Source organism: Echiichthys vipera (genome assembly GCF_963691815.1).
Source record: "Echiichthys vipera genome assembly, chromosome: 8".
NCBI lineage: Eukaryota > Metazoa > Chordata > Actinopteri > Perciformes > Trachinidae > Echiichthys > Echiichthys vipera.
In genome coordinates, this window is record NC_139833.1 from 16642174 (window position 1) to 16664714 (window position 22541).

A 22541-nucleotide genomic window follows, 5' to 3' on the forward strand; every position below is an offset into this window, starting at 1 on the left:
TCCTAGTAGGTTCGCCAGATATATCTGGCCTCAAAGGTGTACTCCAGTGATTTAGTATTACTTTGATAAAGGGGGGACTAAAGAGATCCAAGATATCCTGACTTTTCTCATAGATAGAAAGATAGATTCCATGCAGTATATTCTCACACTGAGGAAAACCCCTCTCTTCCATTATCGTGCTGAGCAGTCAGGATCCACCCAGTGTGATTAACTTTACACACTTACTTCCAGCCTTCTGTGTGGAGATAAGAACAACTGTCACTTCTAAAACACACCAGTTGATACACATGCATGCATACCTCCACTCAAGTGTGGCCTGTTACTGAAGACATGTTGCCCCCTGTTGAATGTTTCTGTAAATGCGTCATGCAGGTATTCTGCAATCATGAAAGAAAAGAAAATGATAGATTTGCATATATAGCAAATTTTTGTATTAAAACTAGGGCAAAATATGTTGATTTGTCACGTACAAAGACAATTGAATGTCATCTGTGTGAAAATGTTGAAACCATATACAATTCTTTTTTTTAATTGTGTCACACTTGGCATGTGTATTTGTATTTATTCACTGTTCTTTATCATAGGATAATACTACACTGTAGCCATTTATAGGTGTAATAGGCTAAAATAGAATGATCTATCTGAACAATGGAGTAAGCCCCATTGAGAGCAGCGTAATGCCACCCTATTATGTTTTACCAGGAAGAAGGCAGAGCGGACAGGATAACGACAGATCTAAAGAAATAAGAGCTGCTCGGGACGCAGGCTATATGCTGAAGTTATGACTTTAATATGGCTGATAAAGGTCCGGTTTTAACCTCGTGCATCATTTTCTACCTGTCGATCGGTGCCGCGATATTCCAAATTCTCGAAGAGCCAAACTGGAAATCAGCCACAGACGAATTTATCCTACAAAAGGAGAACATTTTGAAGAAACATGCCTGTCTAACGAAAGAAAGTCTGGATGAGATTATAGAGGTATGAATCCTGTTTTTTTTTGTGTATGTGTAAGTGTATGACAGACCCCAACGTGGTCCATTCCTACAGAAGATAACTTTAAAAAGACCCGAGTAACTTTGCGGGTCCACTTAAAATCTGCCATCAACTCTTATAACTCTTCTATGTCCGAGCTTATAAAAGAATAAAAGAGAAGCCATTCGCCATTTATTTTCTTAGGACCTCAAAACCTGTTTTTCCTGCTTAACAATTACAGACAACAACCATCAATCTGACCAAAGCGGATGAGTAGACAATAAAACGACCAAAAAACAAGTTATTTAGCTGTGATGTTTATGTTTGTTGTAGCACAGGGGAAGTTACACGAGCTTTCATGATTCAAACAGCACACGGTGCTCTGAGCGTGAAGGTGCACGTCTCCTTACACCTCGAATATTTTTGCATGTTTGCGCAAGGTGTGTCCTCTTTAATGGCCGCGTGAATAGCGACAGGGATATCGTTTTGAATAAACTGTAATAAACCCTTTTAAACAAGTTTGTTATTTGGTGTTAATGGAAAGCAGCAGCACATGTTAGAGTAGTTTGTGAAGGTGTTTGTTATTGAGACTTTATACTGTGTTTACATTCCCAGATAGTGTCCGAGGCTGCGGGGCAAGGTGTGACCATCACTGGGGAAAAACATCGCAACTCGTGGGACTGGGGCAACTCTGTCATCTTTGCTGCCACCATTGTCACCACTATAGGTTTGTATGGGATTCACAGTATATTCGGCACTAATATACACGTATTCCTTGCTGGTATTAGTTTGATGCAGATTTATTGAACTCACAGACACTGAAACAGCATGACTTTCATTATTTTTGTATAACTGTATCGTAATCATAGGCTGTTGGCTGATACCACATTATTTATTTATTATTTACTTAATTTTATGTGTAAATTCTAAATGTATTATACATTTGGAGTTATGAATGTTAATTTGTAAGTGAGGGATTTGTAAATGAGTTCGGATTCATTTCATTTTATTGACAGTGCACAATATTGAACATAGATATTTACATATCTCTGTAAACATGCCACATTATAGCAAAGTTGCTAATTTGCATCCGTAGTCCCTAATAATTCAGTCGTCTTGCAAAATGAATCCCCAAGCATCTTAAAAAACAGGAAGATTAGAGAATGATACCCAGTAGTAGGGATGGGAATTGATATGATTTTAGTGATACCAATGCCATTATCGATTCTGCTTATTGGTCTGATTCATAATTGATTCTGTTAATTTATTTTCTGTGGAAAAAAAGTGGGCCTACACAGGTTTTAGGCACACAATTGTTTTATCTCTAAATCTTAACAGTGTGCGGATTAAATGAGCCAATTTTTGGACAGTGTTCCTGCACCCCTGCCGAGTAGTCAATTGTTATTTAATCTATAGCAACCCAACAATTGTATTTGTATGGCTTTATTTCCCATTTATTTACTTATATCTCTATAAAACATTATTTAATTCCTTATATCTCTTATATTGACAGGATATGGTAATGTTGCTCCTAAGACTAAAGGTGGCCGTGTGTTCTGCATCCTGTATGGTCTTTGTGGGATCCCCCTGTGTCTGGTATGGATAAGCACACTGGGTTCCTTTTTTGGAGACCGGACCAAACGTCTGTCCCAGGTTTTGATCCGTAAAGGCGTTTCAGTGGTAAGAATATGACTGAATACTGTATAAAAAGCTTAATAGTCTTCCACAAAGATGTCATGTGTTTCTTTTCTCTGTTCCATCAGAAAAATGTCCAATACACCTGTACTGCTTTATTCCTGTTATGGGGACTGGTGGTGCACCTGGTGATCCCTCCATTTGTTTTTATGTCTCTGGAACAATGGAGCTACCTGGAGGGCCTCTACTTCTCTTTCATCACACTGACAACGGTCGGTTTTGGAGATTATGTGGCAGGTATGTTTGATTTGTGTAATTTCATCTCAGGTTAATGCTTCTCTGAGGTTAATTGTGGGTCTGAACATTTTTGTTTCGTCAAATCCTTTGTCTTAAATGTCACAACGGTGCATTGACTCTCGTTTCAGGTGTAAATCCAAACATTGAATACCCAAGACTGTACAGAGTGTTTGCAGAGGTATGGATCTACATGGGCCTGGCTTGGCTCTCTCTGTTCTTTAGCTGGAATGTTCACATGGTAGTGAAAGCTCACAAGGAGTTTAAGAAAAGAAGACACAGGCACAGACGCTTATACGAGGAGCCCCAGCCCGTAGAAGAGAAACACAGCCCAGATGTAAGGCAGTCTGTTATCGACATCTTCAATTTCCTATCAGAGAATGATGACGACTACAGCACTGTCATCAAGGAGATTGGAACCACAGCAAATCTGTTAAAGCCTGCAGACAACATAAATCGCTCCAAGAGCTGCAGTGACATCTTGGCCACCAAGATCCAGACCCTGGATGACTCGCCTCGGCACAAACGCATGCTCAGCATCAGTGAAGTGTTCCTAAATGCAGAGGCCATTGTGGACAAAGGCGAACAAGAGGTGTGTCCTCAAAAACAGGAAAGGGACCCTAATCCAGCAGAATGTGGGAGGACAGATAATGGGGAGAACAAGGACAGTTGTGCCTTTGATTCAGAAAGTGAAGGTATATTCTTCATTGTGCCTTCCAAAGACGCTGCAGAAGAAGAAGTACAGCATCCTGGTTGTGGGGGGACGAGGTTTCAAATATCCAAGGTAGTAGAGGAAGATTTGTTAATAGATAAAGATGAAAAAGGGTAAAAGATCTTTATTAAAAAATCCTATACCTTTACAAAAAAAAGAATCAGGCTGTGCTGCGAGTTTTATATGAAAATATTATAAATACTGTTATGTATCAAGAAAACATGTTGAATGAATGAAAATGATAAATTAATGTTTGATGGTTTCCTACTTTGACATGACATATACACAATAAGCCAGCCAGTGTCTTTATCGGGTTAAATATTACTCGTCTTTTACCAATGGTAAATCAAGATTTTATTTTTCATCCCATAACCATCCAAATATTTTCTAACAACATTTCTCTTCTTAAACTGTAGTGACAAGAGATACAGATTATACAAATTATTTCAAATCGCAACACAGGGCTTTGTGGAAAACACTGCCAATTAGCAACTTTCCCTCGTAGGGAGCAGCTACAGCAGAGGCCATGATCACATGGCCATTATCAGCGTACTCCTGACTCACCACTGGCTGCTCTGAGTGAATGTTCTTGATCCGGATGACCTGAAGGAAACAGGAATAAAAGGCAATTTCAGTAAACAATGCTGATATTAACTTTCATTAATGACAAACAGAAAAAAAGACCTAACCTCAGAGCCGGGTGGATCTTCAGGATCATACCCTGATATTTTCATGCCATTTGGATGACAACCCAGCCATATGTCACCTGTCCTGTGGTCCACCTCAATGTTATCACATAGTGACCCGACAGCTACAGACTGGGTGGAAAGATTACAAACAGTAAACTGATAAATATATTCTGCACTCTGATACAAAGTGTTGAGCAAAGCATTTATAAATATTTTTACGATGACCTTGTGAAAAAGCACAGTTGAAAAAACTGGATAGCTTAGCTTAGCATAAAAACTGGAAACAGAGAGAAACAGCAAGCCCGACCCTAAGTGTAATAGCGTCCACCTACTAACACCTCTAAAGCTTACCAACAAAACTCATCAACACGTTATATCTATATCTAAAATAATTTCAGGTTGCTTATATGATAGTAGAGTAGTATCAGAAGCAAAAAAGTATACTGTATTTCTAAAAATGAACTATTCCTTTTATATTTCATTCATGCTGAGGGCAAAAAAAAGAAAACAAATACCTTAATAATTACTAATTGTTCCCCTTCTTGTCTCTCATAAACGTTGATCGCATGCTCAAGGATGGCTGAAACATAAATATACCTGTAAAAAAGAAGCGTTCCTGTTTTATTATTTGAACAACACAAAGGAAAAGTACTGCAGTGGAAACATTTAATGAAAAAAACATGCACATGCAGGTACTGCTGAAATGAATTGAGAATAACCGTTTGTCAGGCGATATGTTGATGCCGTTTGCGGACAGAATGCCACTGGCTGCCACCCTCACTTCCTCAGGACTGTAGTATACCACATCACACCAGGGGAGACCCAGGATGATAGTCACAGAGTGGAGTGCTTCATTGGAAAAGGAGTGATCATTTGTGGCGTAGAAGCTCTCAACACCGACTGCAACAATGTCATTTACACTGAAAAACAAGATGAATGAGATAAAAAGCACCTAGAGATTATCAAGTGTAAAATTTGTGTTACTGTGAAGCGTTTAATGTTTACAGTACATACCTGTGGAGGAGGGGGTGGGTAATCGTTTTTAGGTGTACAAGTGTGTTCTCCTCAACAAAATGAAAGATCTCAACTTGGCTTTTGTGCTGAGGGTGATTTACAACAAATAGGTACACAGAATCATCTGCAATCAAAAAGCAACATATTGTGTTGTCATTCTCCTCCTCTTTTACCTTTAGAATATATCATGCACATTCTTCTCGGGACCTCACAGCGTTGTTGAACACAAACAGTTTCTGTCTGTTTTCGACCTATGTTCTGGTGTTACTGTCATGCCGCTGAGATTTTATGTTTTTCTTAAAGTTGTAATCTTTAAGATTTCAGAGCCGGTTAGTTTGGCCACACCTGTGGTGACTATCGTAACAGCAAGAATGGTTTAATACTACAGTTTATATAAAATGACTGTTGTCATTTTTTATAGACACATTTTTGACGAACATCATCGCAGTCAACGTTAACCTCTGTGAACAGTACAGTGCTTTTCCTGTGGCTACTTCACGAAAAAAGCCAACCTGCGATGTCCAGTTAAAGTCTTTTAATGTGAAGCAACAGTAGTGGAAATGTTGGGTTATAATTAACAGTAACGTAAAACAGCTCTGATATGGCTGTGTGAGAGTGCACAGTTAACGGTTTAAGTACAAACATAAACACTAGATTACATGCTGAATTCTTGTGAATCGTATCCCCTGTATGTGTGAGGGCAATTTTAACCCTTTGTGGGAATGGCGGACTCCGCCACTAACAATAAAGAATACTATATAGAAAGGTAATTACTGAAGGTATACACATTAAATGATAATTGCAGAAGAAATGTAGACCAATAATAATAGCACAAATCTGGTTTGATGTAAGAATAAAAAAATAAAGGAGCTGTACTCTGAATTATGAACGTTATTATAGCAGCAAACAAATGTTTGCTATGTAAAGATATAGTGGAGTGATACATCCTGAGCAGATACCTGAGGCAGCAGCATGAAATCCATAAAAATTATATTTTCAATCCATTCACTTTCTGGGCAAAAAAACACAAGGGTCCTCAAAAGCCTGAGTAAGTACAGTAATATAAATTAAATCCAAATTCTTTACTTGCATACATGAATGCGGGTCTCCATTTTGTAGTTTCATGTAGTCAAATTCTATTTGAAGTGGCTTACCTCATCACCAGTAAATTACAAACTAGTCAGCACATGAGGTTTGCTGACCAATCTACTGTACCACAAAAGGACTGTATTACTATATATTTGTTGCATGACTCGACAAAGGAAATCTGTGGCTGTAACTTCTGGTTTCTCAATCTATTCCTCGCCCTCTAATTAACTTGCGTATACTGAAACCTTTTGGCTTTATTGTTATTCAATAGATCACAGCGCGCGCAAGAGACTCACTTCCAGTCCATTTCATTTGGTTTGCATAGTGCTTTAAAGATGATAAGAATAAACTGGAACTTTATTTAACTATGTCATTTGGATTAATTATGTAATTAAGTTCATAAAAAGAGATGGTGTTAATCCACTGAGTTAAATCTAAGCAACTCTGTTCAAGTGTAGATAACAAGTCTCACGCAATTCTGTTCAGTCCCATGTTAAGGCTAGCATGATTGTTGTATGCTATGTTTTGATGGGTGCATTAATGTTCCTTTTGCACAAAATTGTTGATGAATACACATCATTTGCTTAATGTAAGTTTACACTCTTGGATAATGGTAGTTTTTTTAAAAGGGAAATCAACTATAAAAGATTTCTTTGTTGAGCTCTACTATATAACACTCCACAGTGTTAATATAATTTGAGCCTTAGTCAGTGTTAAAAAAAACCAACCACACTAATAGTGTTATTTTTGACACTACACACTAGTGCTAGGTAAATTCTACACTAATTTGTGTTAATTTTCAACTATTGAGACGGTTGTTCCAACTCTGTCACAGGGTTAACTGTTTAACACTTTCAATAGTGTTGTTTTAACTCGATCTAAAGAAGACCAATATAGACACTTTGAAACTGTTGAATGAAACTCCCAGAGAGTTTCATTAACACTTTGCTGTGTACCTGCTTCATCGATGTATGCACTAATGCCATGTGGGTTGAAGGAACTGAGGTCCAGCTCTCCTTTGATTTGCAGCTCCACTGGATATGGCTTCGGGTGCAGCAGATCCAAAATGTACATTTTCCCTGGTTCATCTGAGAATGAAGGCAATCCAGGATACTTCAGCCCCTGAGAGAGAAACACTGGATGTGAGATGTTGGTGCAAATCAAAATCTAAGTAATCACAACTGATTTCAAACTGTTTTGTGTTCACAGAACGTAGAGGAGTATTTAAGAAAACTGTAACTGATACAGTGGTCAAGATTCCTGCAACTATGGTAACATTTAATGACATACGGTGCTTAGAAAGGCCAGTCCATCTCGTAGTATTGTGATATCCTCTGCTCCATATTCTGCACAAAACAAAACAAAATTGGTTAATGGCTATTCAGTTTTTTTTAAATTTACCGCACTAACATTACCAAACCACTGACTATTGACCTACAGTCAGTAAAGTGGACTTTAAGCCCTTCATGTGTGGTCACGTTTTACATAGAAATGGTCCAGAAACATGTTTAAATCACAGTACATTTTGACATCCCAAATCCAATAATGAAGACACAGATATAAACACCTAGTTAAGAATGATACCTACCAATATTCTTTAAATAATTACAGTTGAGGTGTTTCACAGGAATTTCCCTGGAAGCAAGAAACATTTCCCTGCAGATAAAAGGGAACATGACAAACTATTTCAAAAACAAAACATATAATGTATAACTGTTATTAGCAGAGTTTGGTTTCTGACACATTCTTCACTTCCTGCATTCCCATATTTTATATTTCACTTCCTGGAGTGGGCAGCAGAGCAATTGTACTAAAGCTGTGCATCATATGTGGCCTCAAATTTGCTCCTAAAGATAAACAATTCTTACTTTAGTTTAAGAAATCTGTGTCCAAGGAAGGCTGCAAAGGCAGCAACAACAGCAGCAACAAGTACTTTCTTCATGGCAGCCATGTTTAGAGTGAAAGATCAGACTGGAAGACCCTCAGAGTGCATTTACATAGCCAGACCAAAGATGGAGCTAGAGTGTAGCATTAGCCAGTATACAGGAGTTAAAGCAAGAAATGATTATTGAGTCTGAAATGTGTAGACTGCTTTATGGCTGAAATCAGTCATATATACACATATTTCAGTTGTTCCAATAAACAAACATCTCACCCAGCAAGACATGGACCATTTTCTTTTTTTGCTTTTTAACAAGTCAGTATTTATTTACTCACAATGTTTTGCCACACTTTAGAATAAAATATTTAAGCTTAAAGAAGAAAAGGCCAAAATAACAGGTGGACCGACCTGACTTTCTTATGGGTGGCAAAACAACATATGAGTTACGAAAGAAAATTCCATTGACATGTACCAACATGCTGTTTTTAAAGCATCGGTTAAACCGGCCATATTAGTTATTTGTGTGCAGTCATCCCCACAACTTTTTATAGTGCACATTTATACGACCACAAGACAAACTACAGCTGCAGCGTTTCTTTATTGTTATATTTTCACACTAACACAAAGAACAAATGCGACTAAAGCAAATAAAACATGTAAAAACATTCAATGGATTTCAAATTTTCAGGTGACCAGTGAAAGATATTCTTTCCATGATACATAGCAAAGCAAACATACTGAACTATTTACATGTTTGTTGGATCATATTTTCCAAGTACTTCATAGTGGTTCAAGTATCTGGGCAGTTCAGTAGCTTATGTGTTTGAGACCAAATACAAATACAATATCAGGTAAACACAAACCATCCATCTTCTTCCAGCTGTTAGTGCAGTAATATCCATGTGTGTATATCATCATTCAAATCATCACTGCCTTCTCTGATTGAGAGCTTCGAAGTAAATCACATTAAAGTGTAATTGCCGGCTTCAAATCACAGCACAATGCTTTATGGAAGACAGTGCCAATGAGCAACTTTCCCCCATATGTAGCTGCTACAGAGGAGCCAATGAGCACCTGGCCGTCGTCAGCGTACACCTGAGTCATCACTGGCTGATCAGAATGAATGTTCTGGATTTGGATGACCTGAAGAAAACATAATCATGAGAAAGGAGGAATTATAACAAGATGAACAAATAGGCATATCAGCTGTTTAGTTAAGCAGATAATGGCAGGTACAGCAAAAAATAAACTTTATAATTTAAAGTATTTCTGGTGCAGGGTAAACAACAGTAAACAAAACAGCACACACCAGCATAGTAGGTTTGACACTATTTTATTAACAGATAACATTAAAAACAAAAGTTGGCTCCCATATTCTGCTCAATTACAGGTTCATACTTGTGTTTTTGGTATCTACTAGAATGTTGACAATTTGTTACATTTTAAAAAAACAACCATTTTTTAAATCATACTGTCTTTGAGATATACCTGTATTCATTGTAGCACCTGTCTTTTCAAGCCCACCTAGCAAAAAAGCCCAGCCTGCTCTGATTGGTCAACATTCCTGGGTCTTCCACGGTCTTCCTATATATAGGGCATATGTGACATTAAAACCATACAGAAGTCCTGAACTCTCGTTTAAAAAGGCACAATTTCTGAATACTGACTGTGTGCATTTCTCTGTGGGTTGAGCGTTTTGAAACCTTTACAGCATTCATTTAACACCTTAACCTGCTATTATAACATGGAATTCTCAATTTTTACAATATGGGACCGTTAATGTAATATGTTGCTAAAATAGTGTCAATCCTAGCTTCCGAACCCCACCTAGATTTTTGTATATTTTGTCTGTTCTGGTAACATCAGGCCTCTGGTAAAAGTGAACGCACAAACCTCTGATCCAGGAGGGTCCTTGGGATCAAACATGTATAGTTTCAATAGATTAGTGTGGCAGCCTAACCATAGGTCACCAGTGTCAGGGTCCACTTCCACGTTGTCACAGAGTGAATCCACAGCCACAGACTGGTGAGGTGTCACAGATAAGGTTATGATTATACATACAATGGTTACCTCAAATAACAATTCTAGCATGGCTTGATTTTGTACTTAACTACCTTACTGTTTAGCTTTAGTGTATATTGATTTTGCAGCGCTTTAAACAAATAATTCCCATAAATGTGTAATTAAAAACTGAAAAAAACCTTTGTTTAAGTGAAGAATTTCGGAATAAAAAAAGGAATTACAAAAAGCAACTCACTCATTGGCCAGATGTGTCTGGGGTGGGCCAATAATGTAAATCCTGTACTGCTCTCTGATAAGTCAGAACTGTCATACTGGCAAATGCTGATGTAAACACAAGTGATGTCACAATGGAGAGACAACTGCGGGGGTTGATCTTGGCATTGGTCCTTGTTATTACATTACTGTGCCAGGTTTGTCTGTGGTGACTCATGCTGGTGTGTTGTAGTTGTGGTGAAAGGGGAGGTACTTAATCATTATGTAAATCATATAGCTTGCAGTGCTTTCTGCAGTAAGTGCAGACCCAGGTCCGATCATGTTCTCACCAAAAATGAACCGCACAAGAGTTCGTTTTGGAAGCGGACCTAGACCACCTCTTCTACCAGATCTCGGTCCACTAATTTGGTCCACTTCTGGTGCACTCCTACGTACAATGACAAATATCGTAGCGAAGGAGGGAATGCACTCAACTTTGATTCAACCGACCTCATTAAGGCTGGTGGGGAAGAGCCCTAACGCGCGTGCCCGCCTTTAATTGGCAGAATTATAAAATCTTTAATGCTGAAATGAAATATTCATTCATCAGTGGGAAAAAATATATATTCTTGAAATGTGCTGTGAGAAATATGCACGTTCATTTACCTTCACCGAGACCAACGCATTGTCTTCTTTGCGCTCTAGCACATGCACATTGTGGTCGAGTAGATCTGCAACATATATATGCCTATAAATGGAAAAGAACATTAAAATGAAGAACTTCAGACATTTGGAGTATATCATACGCATAGCCCTGCATATCACTCTTACCTTTTGTCTGGTGAAATATTAATGCCATTTGCCATGTAATATCCCTCGGAGACCACTTTTGCATCCTCGGGACTGTAGTACACAACATTAGTCCAAGGCTGAGCCAAGAGAAGCTCTCCAAAAAATTTAAGGATTTCACTGGTAAAGTAGTGGTCATTGGTTGCATAGAAGCTATCCGATCCTACTGCCACGATATCATTTAAACTGGGAAGATAGATCAGAATTGAAAAATTAAATTATTATTATTCATCACAATATGCATATGCTTTCTGTATGACTAGGTTATAACACGGGGTAGCTAAACGTATTTTGTTACGGACTGTCAACAGCAGCCTATTCAATATATATGAAGTTCAGTTCAAGGTACAGTTTCAATTTGTCATCATACTGTACCTGTAGAGAAGTTCATGTTTTATGGTTTCCAGATGCACCAGTGAGTGATCATCATCAACAAATTTGAACAGCTCTACTTGGCTTTTGTGTTGTGGATGATTGATGACAAACAGGTATATTGTGCCATCTGATGAGAAACAAGGAAAGCATTGTAAATAAAAAACACTGGCTGAAACTGAAAAGGTGTGTGTGTGTGTGTGTGTGTGTGTGTGCTGTGGTACAATAGTAGGAATATTTTAAGTCAAACCCACGCGGCTGCAGCCTCGAGGACCTTCAGCCTATTTACGTGGTTCGACTGCTCTAACCACTCAGCCACCGACCGCCCACTTGCCTTGGTAATTTAAAAAAAACATGCTAGGACAGCCACAGTGGATATTCAAATTCTGAACAATAATAAATAGTATTTTAGAATAAATCAATTACTATTAACTTGTTCTCTAATTTTGATTGCTAGTGTGTGTACGTATATATATATATATATATATATATATATATATATATATATATATATATATATATATATTACATGGTACAATGGGAGCCTTAGGCCGTTTAGTTTCATGTGACACCAATATCTATCTTTGATCTCCAGAGTACAGTATTAAATACTATATAAACTTGAATTTCTATTCTTGAACCAAGTTTTCAATGGGCCCAGTTGTGTCCATGTGTGATGATGTTAGACCCCATAGTTGTAGTCATTTTTTAAAACTTGACCTCACTGTATAAAATGACCTGCTGTGACCTCTAGGATAATCACAGCCTGACTTCCCTAGGTATACTGACATTAAAGGGGTTTCTGTAATGCAATTCTCAGAAACGTCAAAATGTAAAAAGTTCATGATACCAAATCAAAGCATGTTTTTTTCCTATAGTCTTCCTCAAAATATTGGTGTCTTAATGTGGTATTTGAAGGATTTGAAGGACGTTTACCATATTGACCATGGAGTGGAAGAGGTTTAAAAGGAAATATACTGACATTTAATTATACGAACACACCCAAGTTAAAATATTAGCTACTCCCAATAAGGGTAAACGTTGCAGGTGCAAAGCAGGTGATCACAACAGGTTTATCCACATACTTTACATCACAAGCCAAAATTCACAAAAACAAGATACAAACTGTCTTAAGTGGTTATACGGTCAGTAGAACTGAAAATTAAATTATTTCTTCGAATAAAAAATGTACATACTCACATTTATGCTATTAATGTAGCCTATATCTGCTGATAAACAGAAATGTGGTTCCAACTGAAAAAGCAGTGGAAAGCCACTGGACTGAGTTGTTGTGTGTGTGACATGTGTGCAACCACACATAAATACTAAGTGCGTTTACCACTTGGATCGGTGTATACACTGATGCCATGAGGGCTGAATGATTCCAGATCAAAGTTTCTTGGCATGCGCAGCTCCACTGGTTTCATCCGAGGATCTTTCATATCGAGGGAGTAGATCTTTCCAATCACATCTGAGGCTGACAGTCCAGGAGACTTCAGACCCTTGAGATATATATAAAAAGGTTATTTATGCAGAACACAATCATATTAAAGATTACAGAGTGGGTTGGGAAAATCCGGCTTTAGGTCTGTATTAGTGGCATAACCACATGAATTTGGGGGGGGGGGGGGGGGTTTCGCCACAGGACCTACATAACACTTTTTTTGCATTTTAAAAAACTGCAAAAAAAGCACCCTTTAGGGGAAAAGCTGATAGACCAATTGACCTTCAAGTTCATGCAGTTTTTAGTGGAATCAATAAGGGGTCTCTAATCTTTGGCGATCATCTGAGGGACTGAAACATTCATTTCAGGTCCTGTTTGGCAGATCAATAATAGAGCTGGGACGATTTGATTAGTTGATGGAGAGAAAAAGAATCAGTAACTATTTAAATGATTGATCGATTAAGAATACCTACTTTTAGCTCTTTTGTGTCACTGTGAATTAAATATATGTGGGCATTTTAAAGACTGAATAGTTTATCATTTTTGCTGATTGAGAAAATATTCTGCAGATTAATCGATATGAATAAAATCGTTAGTCGCAAGATTTTTACTTTCCCCCAGTGTTAGGCGAAACAAGGTAACGGCCCAGACTGACCTATTGGAATAGCCTGGCAATAAGATAAGATAAGGTTTTACTGGCAGGAAGCTTACTCTTTTGGAGTTGCAATTATAGTTTGCCCACTTGGCTGCTCTAACTCAAATACTTACAGTGCTGATGAATGCAAGCCCGTCTCCGAAAATCGTTAAATCCTCTGAGCCATTTTCTGAAAGTACGAAAGTTTGCAAAGTTCATTTCAATGTTCGTCTCTCAACACGCTGCGTTTGCGCGTGGCGTTGTACCTACCCAGATTTTTGAGTGCAACACAGTTGGGAAGATGGTTCTGTCTCTGCACCCTTGAAGAGACGGCTCTTTTCCTGCAACGTTTTCAACACAGAAGTAGCATTAGGGCAGGAATGCATGCAGCCGGAGAAATAACTTTGTTTTTCCAAAAGAAAAAGTCGGGGAACACACGCCGGGGCATAGCAGTATTTCTCTTTACCTTAAATTGACAATCCTCTCTCCCAGCAGCACCGACAAGGCAGCAATTACAAGTGAGATGAAGACTACTTTCCCCATTTTGGTAACCACGGACACGTTTAACAAACAACTTGTATCTAATGCCAGAATAACCTACCGCCTGACTTCTGCAGCCGAGGCGTGCCTCAACAAGCGCGACTAATGCTGCCTTCAGGGCCATAGGAAATTCTTGTTGTTACCGACTTACATCGCTATGTTGTATATCTGATGCATACACTACAGTCTATGATGCATACACTACAATGTAGATGCAGCTTGCTCAAAGCATCCGATCCCTACACACCTCTTCAACACGCACGTCTATCTGCGGTCCATTGCTGACGAGGCTCGAAGGGAGTGACACAATCAAGATGAACAAAAAAGGATCCATATTCAGTGCGGGATTTTAAAAAAGTGACATTGTGCTTAAAAAGACTTTCCTTTTTTAAATAAAGTCCACAACCTGGGGCCAGAATAAAAGTCAACCTGCTCCACTGAAGCAACCAACCCGAAAACTGTCCAATAGCAGGATAGACGGGAGGAGCGCTCATTTTTAATAGGTCGAAAAACACACTAAATCTACAGCATGATCAGTTACCTGAATTCTGTTTTAACGAGATAAAACAATTTCTCTTTTCTATTGCAAATGAAATACAAAAGTAAAACAATACAACATGACTCTCTTGCTTGCATACAAATATTAAAATCACTTACAATGGCCTCCTGGAAATCCAACATTAACATTTGACCTGATATCTTGATTTATAATATATAGACTGCATGACTCATGAGTTAAAATGCTGAACATTTATGTTTGGTGTAAAAATTGCAAAAGAACTTGAACACAATATTTTTTTGTATTTATGATTTCCAACATATATGAAGCACTTGAATGCAGCATGATTTCTGAATGATTGGAGCTGTCCCCAGCAGATAAACACTAGTTTCAAGAATTAAAAGTTGTGAAATTTCGCCTGCTGTAGCATAACTGACAGTTGACCTCTTGACTTTAGGCCTGTTTGCATATTCTATGGAAGAAGTCACCTACGTCTGTCATTTTAACCATTGTAAAAGAATCTCTGGGAACAACCAGGATGATTTTTGGGCACGATCATTTTAGCTGGAGCCTTCATTTTTCCATCAGAGAACATGCATGTGACTCGTTATACTTACTTGGAACCTAATGTGGTCTGGGGGTGTACATGCACTTCCCCCATTTTGGCCAACACGGCTCTGAACGTGGTCCACTGCTCTCATTCAGGAATTGAGCTTTTTAATCCTTTTGAAACTCTCTAGAAAATTGTGCATCAATGCCATTGATGCCTCCATAATTGCATGTATGTGTAATTGTATGAATGTATTATGCTGTTCTTCATCAAACTCATTTATATACTGCTAACGCAATCAGTCAACAGACAGTATACTCAATAACATGTAGTGCCTGCAAAGCCCTGTTTAAATTGTTTATTTTTGAAGTTGTTTTTGTAGGTGATGACTCCTCCCAACATAAAACAAAAAAGTTACAAAATTGTCTATGTAATCAAAATCATGTGTAAGAGACTTCATAAAAAACAAACATGAACACATACATACACATATAGAAGTGAAAGTAACATAAAATTGGCAAACTATTGACCCTGTGATACTCAGCATTGGGTGCATGCAACCTGACAGTAACTGTAGAATATCTACAAAAGTCGAATTAAAAGAATTATAGCATCTAACAACTTCAAAACACCAACAACTCCTGCACATTACATCGTGTGCAACCAGCGAGCACTGTTAGGTGGGGCACACCAGATTCGTGACTCTGTTTTTGTGAAGTCTTGTCAAGGTTCACAGTGTAATACAGCAGGATCCCCATCAAACAGTTTCAAGCAAGACTGTATATTTGGAACATACAAAATAAATTTTATTATCCATTCTCTTCATGTCTACATCTTATTAGAGTTTCTAGACAATGGCATTGTCAAATAACACACCCAAATTAATTCTAATAATCCTGACAGGTGCAACAATACATTTCTGTCAAGTCCAGGTGTCAAAATATAACTGAATGTGAAAAGCAATTTTAAATCTTCTTCTTTGTTATTTTCAACATAAAAGGAGAGCCATGGCCCTGGGCTGCAGTGAGAGCTACGCAGGACATGGCCATGAGCACACATAAACACGGGTGAGGAAGTGGCTTCAGGGTTGAGCCCCGGTGGCTGCAGGGACTTGTGTAGCCAGGGTGTTAGGAGCAGAGATGACAGGTGATCCAGCAATGTTAGCCAGTGGCTGTGAGGAGGACATTGAGGTGATTCCTAGGGGAGACAAGGGGCTCATTAATCATTTTGGTAAGTAGTCATAATTACATCTCATCACAATCTCAAACTTAAGTTTAATTGCAGCCAAGGAAACAGTCGGATTCTAATACAGTCTGATTCTAATACAAGCTTTCTCACAATAAATACAGTTTTACCACCAATTTGAAGCCACCCAAAATAGTAAGATTATAGACATAACTTTCTATGCAGTCTTTCACAATCTTACTTTACCTACTTATAAGAGATATAACTTCCTTAAAAAAGGGGACTATCACCTAAGATAAGAATTCCATGGCCTAGTAAAGTTATATTAAAGCTGCAGTTGGCAAGTCTGGCAGATTGAGTGGACTCACTCAAATTTCCCCTTTTAATCATCAGATTATGAGAGGGGCTTCCCTGAGCAGGATTACTTACCAGCCATCATACTTGAGGAGCTGACGGGTGTGGAGCTGGTAGCCATCCCTCCAGGAGTGGCCCCTCTTCCCTGATCTTTAACGATGGGATCTGCGAACAAGATTTCAGCACTTCATAAACCAAATATATGTGTTGACACGATCAAGCTGTTTTTACATAGTCTACTCCAATTTTTAGGCAATTTACTAAAGCAGTAAGTAAGAGATTCAGACAGGATGGTAAAAAATGGCGAAAAACAAACGTACAGAAGTAGGGGTGATCCATGGCCTCTCTGGCCGTGAGGCGGGCTTGATGGTCATAGCGCAGCAGTTTGTCCAGGAAGTCTAGAGCCTCCGTGCTGACCAGGTGCTGGTTCTCGCTATGCACAAACCTCTCCCACCTTTTGCGGGAGTGTCTAAAGAGAATAAACCAGGGAGAAAGTGTTAATGAAAGGCATTCATTTGCAGAAAATTCAGTAAAAATAACAAATATTACTTTGACAAAGTCAAACTGGGACCATACATTACCTTCCGAGAATGTCATTGAACCGTGGATCCAGTTCAATGTTGTACTTGTCAATGTAATCGTAGAGGTCCTCGGTGCCAAGTACTTTTGCGATTCGCACCAGCTGCAAGTTAGAAAAAGCATTATTCAACTATTAAAGAGAGTTCACTTAGACATTTGTTAAAATGATGTGAAGGGTATTGAGGGGAACGAATTCCATTGTAGTTTATTGTATTACAGTCAATTCCATAGTGGGTTTGTATGGAGTGGATACATCATGTCACTAAAGAGGAAATTATGGGAGACAAGTGATTTAGGAATAAACTTCTTAAATGAATAATGTGCATGTTTCATTAAATATGTAACCTAACTTAGTTTTCTATGCTGAGTGTAATACAGTTATTTTAAATAAATTACACATGCAGGATTACTAGAGAAATGATTACAGTTCAATCTCTGAGAACAGTGAGGAATTTCCACAGGATTATTACTTGAAAACTAAAATAATATAGCTGCAGTTAGCCATTATTTTCATGGATCCACAATAAATCTGCCAGTTATTTTCTTGATTAATCGTGTGGTCTTTAATGTCCATCCCAGTTTTTTCAATATCAGGGGACTTCTTTAAATTAATTGTTTAGCCAGTCTAAAAACCCCAAAATGTTCCGTTTGACATAAAAGAAAACAGAGGAAGGCAGGAAATCTCCATTTTTGAGGCTTTAAAAAAAGCATTTTCTGCAATTTTTGCAATTAAACTATTACTTTACCAATGAGTTGCTTATCAAATAGTTGATTCATTTTTGTATCGATTGACTAATTGATTAGTCAACTAATTTTTGCAGCTAAAAAATAAAACTAAATCAACATTTACTATTGTGTACCAATAGAACAGAAGCACCATTTCAACCACAGTGTCACGTTGGCTTTTAAAAAACACAAGCCCATTAGGGCCATGGAATAAACTGGAAATGCTGTGTCCAGTGTTAAAGCTTATGTAGGGACGGCCCTCAACACAAATGACAACATCTGTGGGAGTAAAATGTGTTATGACCCGTGTCCACTGGTACAGTCCTACCTTTGTCTTTCACCCACTTTGTTTTACATTCAGTGCACCAAACTGTTAATAAACTTCGCTCAATTACTTCTGAGATAACCGAGAACAACATAAAATTCCAGGTACTCCGGCAGAGCTGCTCCGTGGCCAATGTAAAAGGTGAAAAGAATGTGGGTTGACGGTGTAAAACTGACAATACTATGCATTATGCAATGTTGGAAAAAGAACAGCCCCCGACATGGTCCTCTTTAAGCCACAGGTTTGTGACTACATACACAAAAGACTTCATTCAAAAGACCTGATTCTACAAACCTGATCATAGTTGTCATGACCATGAAAGAAAGGTTCCTTTCTGAAGATCATGCTGGCGAGCATGCAACCCAAACTCCACATGTCCAGGCTGTAGTCATACATCTACAAATAACACAGGGGGAAAAAAAAAGAGGCTTTAACAAAAATAGAATCTATCTTCTTTAATACTTTAAACCCAAAGTGCCATTTAAACCAACATGATTAAAACTGACATGACTAGCATGTCAAAGAGGGCTCACCTGGTAGTCTACCAGCAGTTCAGGTCCTTTGAAGTACCTGGATGCCACTCTCACGTTGTACTCCTGGTTGGGGTGGTAGAATTCTGCCAAACCCCAATCGATTAGGCGGAGCTGAAAATAAAAAATATTTATATAATGCAATTAGCTGGGGTCACAGCAGGAACTACATGATCAAGAAATCAAGAAAATGGACAGCATGTGAGACTATACCTTTCTGTGTTCATGATCAATCATTACATTGTGTGGCTTGACATCTCTGTGCATAATCCCCATACTGTGGCAGTAATCCAGAGCCTATTAGGTAGAAAGAAAACCTGTTTACACTACACACTGAATACTAAACTGATCAACTACAGTTTGATATAATGTTTTCAGGAAACCAATCAAACAGTGCAGTGCAGACCATAAAATAGAGTAACAAATTGAGCATACAAAAAGCAGTTTCTTACCTTTAGGATTTCGTACATGTAGAACCGTATGTCAAAGTCAGATAGGGTTTGATACAATTGCTGGAAAAAAAATATAGATAAATGTAAAAACCATTTTAAAAATAAATAAACAACATTTAGAAACAGCAGATCCAAAATTCCAGGCCAACAAAGTGCTGATTTTTTTACCTTGAAATCTGTGTTGTTCACATGTTCAAAGACCAGAGCAGGGGTTCGGGACTGAAAGGAGAAAGAGAAAGAATGTGTGTGTTTATGCATGAAACCTTGTACAAAGATATGTTCTAAATTGTTAGTGTGTAAAAAAAAAAGTTACCACAGGATCCTTGACGATATCTAACAGTGAGATGATATTTGGGCCACCCCTCAGATTCTCCAGGATCTTTATTTCTCGCTTGATTTTCTTTTTCTTGACCGGCTGTGGACAGAGATAGTCTTGTGATGTATATAATATCTCCACTGAGGTGACAAAATATTATGATTTAATAAAAACATTATCAAGACAACCAACGGATTATTTCCATACCTTCAGTATTTTGACAACCACCTTTTCATTGTTCGTGATGTTTATGGCTTCAAACACTTCACTATATTTGCCTCTCCCTAGTTTTCTGACTAGCTGATAGTCGTCTTGGTTCCTTTAAAAAAAAAAAAAAAAGCCACAGTTAATGCTGAACTGGTTTTCCCATCAAAGAAAAACTAAACAAATACAACTAAAGCACCAAAAAAAAAAAAATCCTTTGCCTTACCCCCATTCAACAACATGGGACTCATAGTCCCAATATTCCCGAGGTCTCTGTGTGTTTACATCAGGGTAAACTCGAGAGCGGCTTGGGACAGGGCCAGACATATTCTACACAAGATCTTCTCTAAATCTCCTAAAACAAACAACAATAATAAAAAAAATAGTCATTTAAATGACACATCACAAACAACAGAGAAAACATAAGTCAATTCCAACGTTTTTTACTACAGTGTACTAATGTATGATGATTAGTGTCAAAGGGCATGTACAAATAGGGGATCTAATTAATTAATCAACACAATACCTGGGAGGTTCCCTCCAGGATGATGGTGATAGATGAATTAAAACAGGAGCAGTTGAGATGCCTTTATGATAAGAAAACTGAATGGGCATACAGATATAAAAGTTAGCATACTACAATCAAACCATTCAGATTAGTTCAACACCATGTGTAGAATTCAGTAATGCTAATTAAAGCTTTAAATACATTTTTACTTGGAAAAGCTGTCCCCACTGGTTCACAGGATATTGATCACATTTAAAATGCAGACGTTTCATGCAGAAGGCAGTACCAAATCGGAACTTAAAATAGCAGCATTTTATTTTAAATAACACAGACATAACAAATAAAAATCGACTCAAACTCAATTATTGATGTCTAATACGGTGTGCGTGTGAAATGTAGAGACCTGAATGTTAAATGGGGGCATCCAACCAGTCTAATCAGGAGGTACAGGGCTCAATACAGTCATCACTGGGGGCTACAACCAAGGCAATATATCTCCTGTTGACAAAAAAGGGGCAGAAAGTAGGTTGATTCAAATCAATGCTGTCAATTAAAGCAAACACGAACAAACTGTGGGAGCTAATAATATATGCCAGTCAATACAGCCAACGTTAGCATAGGCTTACGTTAAATTAATGGGGTTATGAAATGCATCGAGAAATGTTCTCTGTGGTACAAAGCACCCGTTCCGTTATAGTCCGTTTGCCCGCTAAATACTTTAATGAAGAGGTGAGTGTACGCACAAGCCCTCTGTGGCCCACGGCCTGCACAAGTGCAGTGGAGCTAACAGCTAACAGGCTAACCGGGCAGCTGGTCGGGATGCTAGCCAGTTAGCGTTAGCATTAGCTCCTCAACAGCAGAGGGAAAAGCCGGTTGGAAAGTCACAACTAGCTTTCAGCCCCATTATGGAGACCGTAGCGGAAATAATTAACCTCCCCGGCGTCAAAAACGGACAAATAAACATGATAGTGCTTATTATTAACGTTAGAGCTAAACACGAAGCCTCGAAAAATGTATATCGTAAAGCTAGAAAGTGCTAAGCTAACAGGCTAAGGGGAGTGAATAAGCCTGCTGCTGTTCTGGCGAGGCAACTGACTGCCTGACAACGCCTTGAAAAAACATCCTACAAACACCGTGATCGAGCAGTATAAAACGCACCACGGTTGTGTTACTTGTTCTCAGCTTTTCCTCACGTATAAAACATTCAACAGCAGTTCAAAACCCACGACGATTTATGGTTAAATAACACGATTACCTCTCAGCGTTTGTTGGGACGTCAATATGGCGATGCTTGGGATCAAGAGCTTATAGTGCGAACAGCCTTTCCCGCAGAGGGCGCTCTCCTTTTTCTTTTTCACAGAGGGGGAGAGTGTAGCTCCTTGTGCCACCAACAGGTCTGACAGAAGCAACTTTTATCTGTAGTGTTTTTGTCAGTCAATCTCATATGTGTAAAAGTAGGCTCTCCCGAAAGCATTGTTCATTTATTTGTCATAATGAGAATATCCACAATGTGACTATTTAATGACCGCAATTATTTTTTTTGGTGCAATTGATTCAGTGCAGTACTTTCCCTCGAAGACATGCTCTATTTTATGCACTTTTTATATTGATTCAAGATTCAAGAAGCTTTATTTATCCCGAGGGAAATTATTGTTATACTCTTTATATTTCCTGTAGATATGTTTGCAGACATACTCGGTGATTCTGTAGGCAATGGTGTGCTTCTCTGTCTTTTTTATCATGGCACTTGAGTGCAGTGACAAATAAAGTATAATCTATCCATCTATCTATCTATCTATCTATCTATCTATCTATCTATCTATCTATCTATCCACCTATCTATCCATCTATCTATCTATCTATCTATCTATCTATCTATCTATCTATCTATCTATCTATCTATCTATCTATCTATCTATCTATCTATCTATCCACCTATCTATCCATCTATCTATCTATCTATCTATCTATCT

The 22541-nt window shown here is 38.2% G+C and overlaps 4 protein-coding genes across 4 annotated transcripts; 1 reads left to right on the forward strand and 3 right to left on the reverse strand.

Annotated features, from left to right (window-relative positions):
• Positions 1 to 727: 727 nt before the first annotated feature.
• Positions 728 to 3857, forward strand: LOC310950199 (potassium channel subfamily K member 5-like). Its single transcript, XM_083917877.1, has 5 exons — positions 728 to 978; positions 1588 to 1699; positions 2486 to 2652; positions 2736 to 2904; positions 3033 to 3857. The coding sequence occupies exons 1-5, from the start codon at positions 793 to 795 to the stop codon at positions 3728 to 3730; spliced, it is 1332 nt and encodes a 443-aa protein (XP_083774003.1). The 5' UTR covers positions 728 to 792; the 3' UTR covers positions 3731 to 3857.
• Positions 3858 to 4025: 168 nt separating this feature from the next.
• On the reverse strand, positions 4026 to 8464 carry LOC310950201 (serum paraoxonase/arylesterase 2-like). The gene is made up of 9 exons (XM_083917879.1): positions 8274 to 8464; positions 7994 to 8061; positions 7696 to 7751; positions 7362 to 7527; positions 5317 to 5440; positions 5022 to 5222; positions 4818 to 4899; positions 4303 to 4431; positions 4026 to 4216 (listed from the first exon to the last, which is right to left on the reverse strand). Exons 1-9 carry the CDS (start codon positions 8354 to 8356, stop codon positions 4055 to 4057), a joined length of 1071 nt encoding a protein of 356 aa, XP_083774005.1. The 5' UTR covers positions 8357 to 8464; the 3' UTR covers positions 4026 to 4054.
• Positions 8465 to 8866: 402 nt separating this feature from the next.
• LOC310950200 (serum paraoxonase/arylesterase 2-like) lies at positions 8867 to 14419 on the reverse strand. The gene is made up of 9 exons (XM_083917878.1): positions 14267 to 14419; positions 14071 to 14141; positions 13935 to 13990; positions 13062 to 13224; positions 11726 to 11852; positions 11333 to 11536; positions 11168 to 11249; positions 10181 to 10309; positions 8867 to 9430 (listed from the first exon to the last, which is right to left on the reverse strand). The coding sequence occupies exons 1-9, from the start codon at positions 14341 to 14343 to the stop codon at positions 9254 to 9256; spliced, it is 1086 nt and encodes a 361-aa protein (XP_083774004.1). The 5' UTR covers positions 14344 to 14419; the 3' UTR covers positions 8867 to 9253.
• A 1320-nt stretch (positions 14420 to 15739) lies between these two features.
• Positions 15740 to 21905, reverse strand: LOC310951008 (casein kinase II subunit alpha-like). The gene is made up of 15 exons (XM_083919068.1): positions 21824 to 21905; positions 20972 to 21066; positions 20587 to 20663; positions 20287 to 20415; positions 20064 to 20175; positions 19854 to 19955; positions 19709 to 19759; positions 19541 to 19600; positions 19302 to 19385; positions 19092 to 19202; positions 18853 to 18954; positions 17510 to 17610; positions 17249 to 17397; positions 17004 to 17093; positions 15740 to 16586 (listed from the first exon to the last, which is right to left on the reverse strand). Exons 4-15 carry the CDS (start codon positions 20385 to 20387, stop codon positions 16471 to 16473), a joined length of 1179 nt encoding a protein of 392 aa, XP_083775194.1. The 5' UTR covers positions 20388 to 20415; positions 20587 to 20663; positions 20972 to 21066; positions 21824 to 21905; the 3' UTR covers positions 15740 to 16470.
• Between the last annotated feature and the right edge of the window lie 636 nt (positions 21906 to 22541).

Bases quoted from the DNA above. Each gene is read 5' to 3' on its own strand.
- LOC310950199 (XM_083917877.1), top strand. From the start codon at position 793: ATGGCTGATAAAGGTCCGGTTTTAACCTCGTGCATCATTTTCTACCTG. The intron at 979-1,587 runs GTATGAATCCTG...TTACATTCCCAG, and splicing joins GTCTGGATGAGATTATAGAG to ATAGTGTCCGAGGCTGCGGG. The intron at 1,700-2,485 runs GTTTGTATGGGA...TTATATTGACAG, and splicing joins CACCATTGTCACCACTATAG to GATATGGTAATGTTGCTCCT.
- LOC310951008 (XM_083919068.1), bottom strand. From the start codon at position 20,387: ATGTCTGGCCCTGTCCCAAGCCGCTCTCGAGTTTACCCTGATGTAAAC. The intron at 19,386-19,540 runs GTAAGAAACTGC...TCTACCTAATAG, and splicing joins ACATGTACGAAATCCTAAAG to GCTCTGGATTACTGCCACAG. The intron at 19,203-19,301 runs GTATAGTCTCAC...TTTTATTTTCAG, and splicing joins TTGATCATGAACACAGAAAG to CTCCGCCTAATCGATTGGGG.
- LOC310950200 (XM_083917878.1), bottom strand. From the start codon at position 14,343: ATGGGGAAAGTAGTCTTCATCTCACTTGTAATTGCTGCCTTGTCGGTG. The intron at 13,225-13,934 runs GTAAGTATTTGA...ATATATCTCAAG, and splicing joins GGCTTGCATTCATCAGCACT to GGTCTGAAGTCTCCTGGACT. The intron at 9,431-10,180 runs GTTTGTGCGTTC...TGTTTTCTTCAG, and splicing joins AGGACCCTCCTGGATCAGAG to GTCATCCAAATCCAGAACAT.
- LOC310950201 (XM_083917879.1), bottom strand. From the start codon at position 8,356: ATGGCTGCCATGAAGAAAGTACTTGTTGCTGCTGTTGTTGCTGCCTTT. The intron at 5,223-5,316 runs GTATGTACTGTA...CTTGTTTTTCAG, and splicing joins ACCCACCCCCTCCTCCACAG to TGTAAATGACATTGTTGCAG. The intron at 4,217-4,302 runs GTTAGGTCTTTT...TGTTTCCTTCAG, and splicing joins AAGATCCACCCGGCTCTGAG to GTCATCCGGATCAAGAACAT.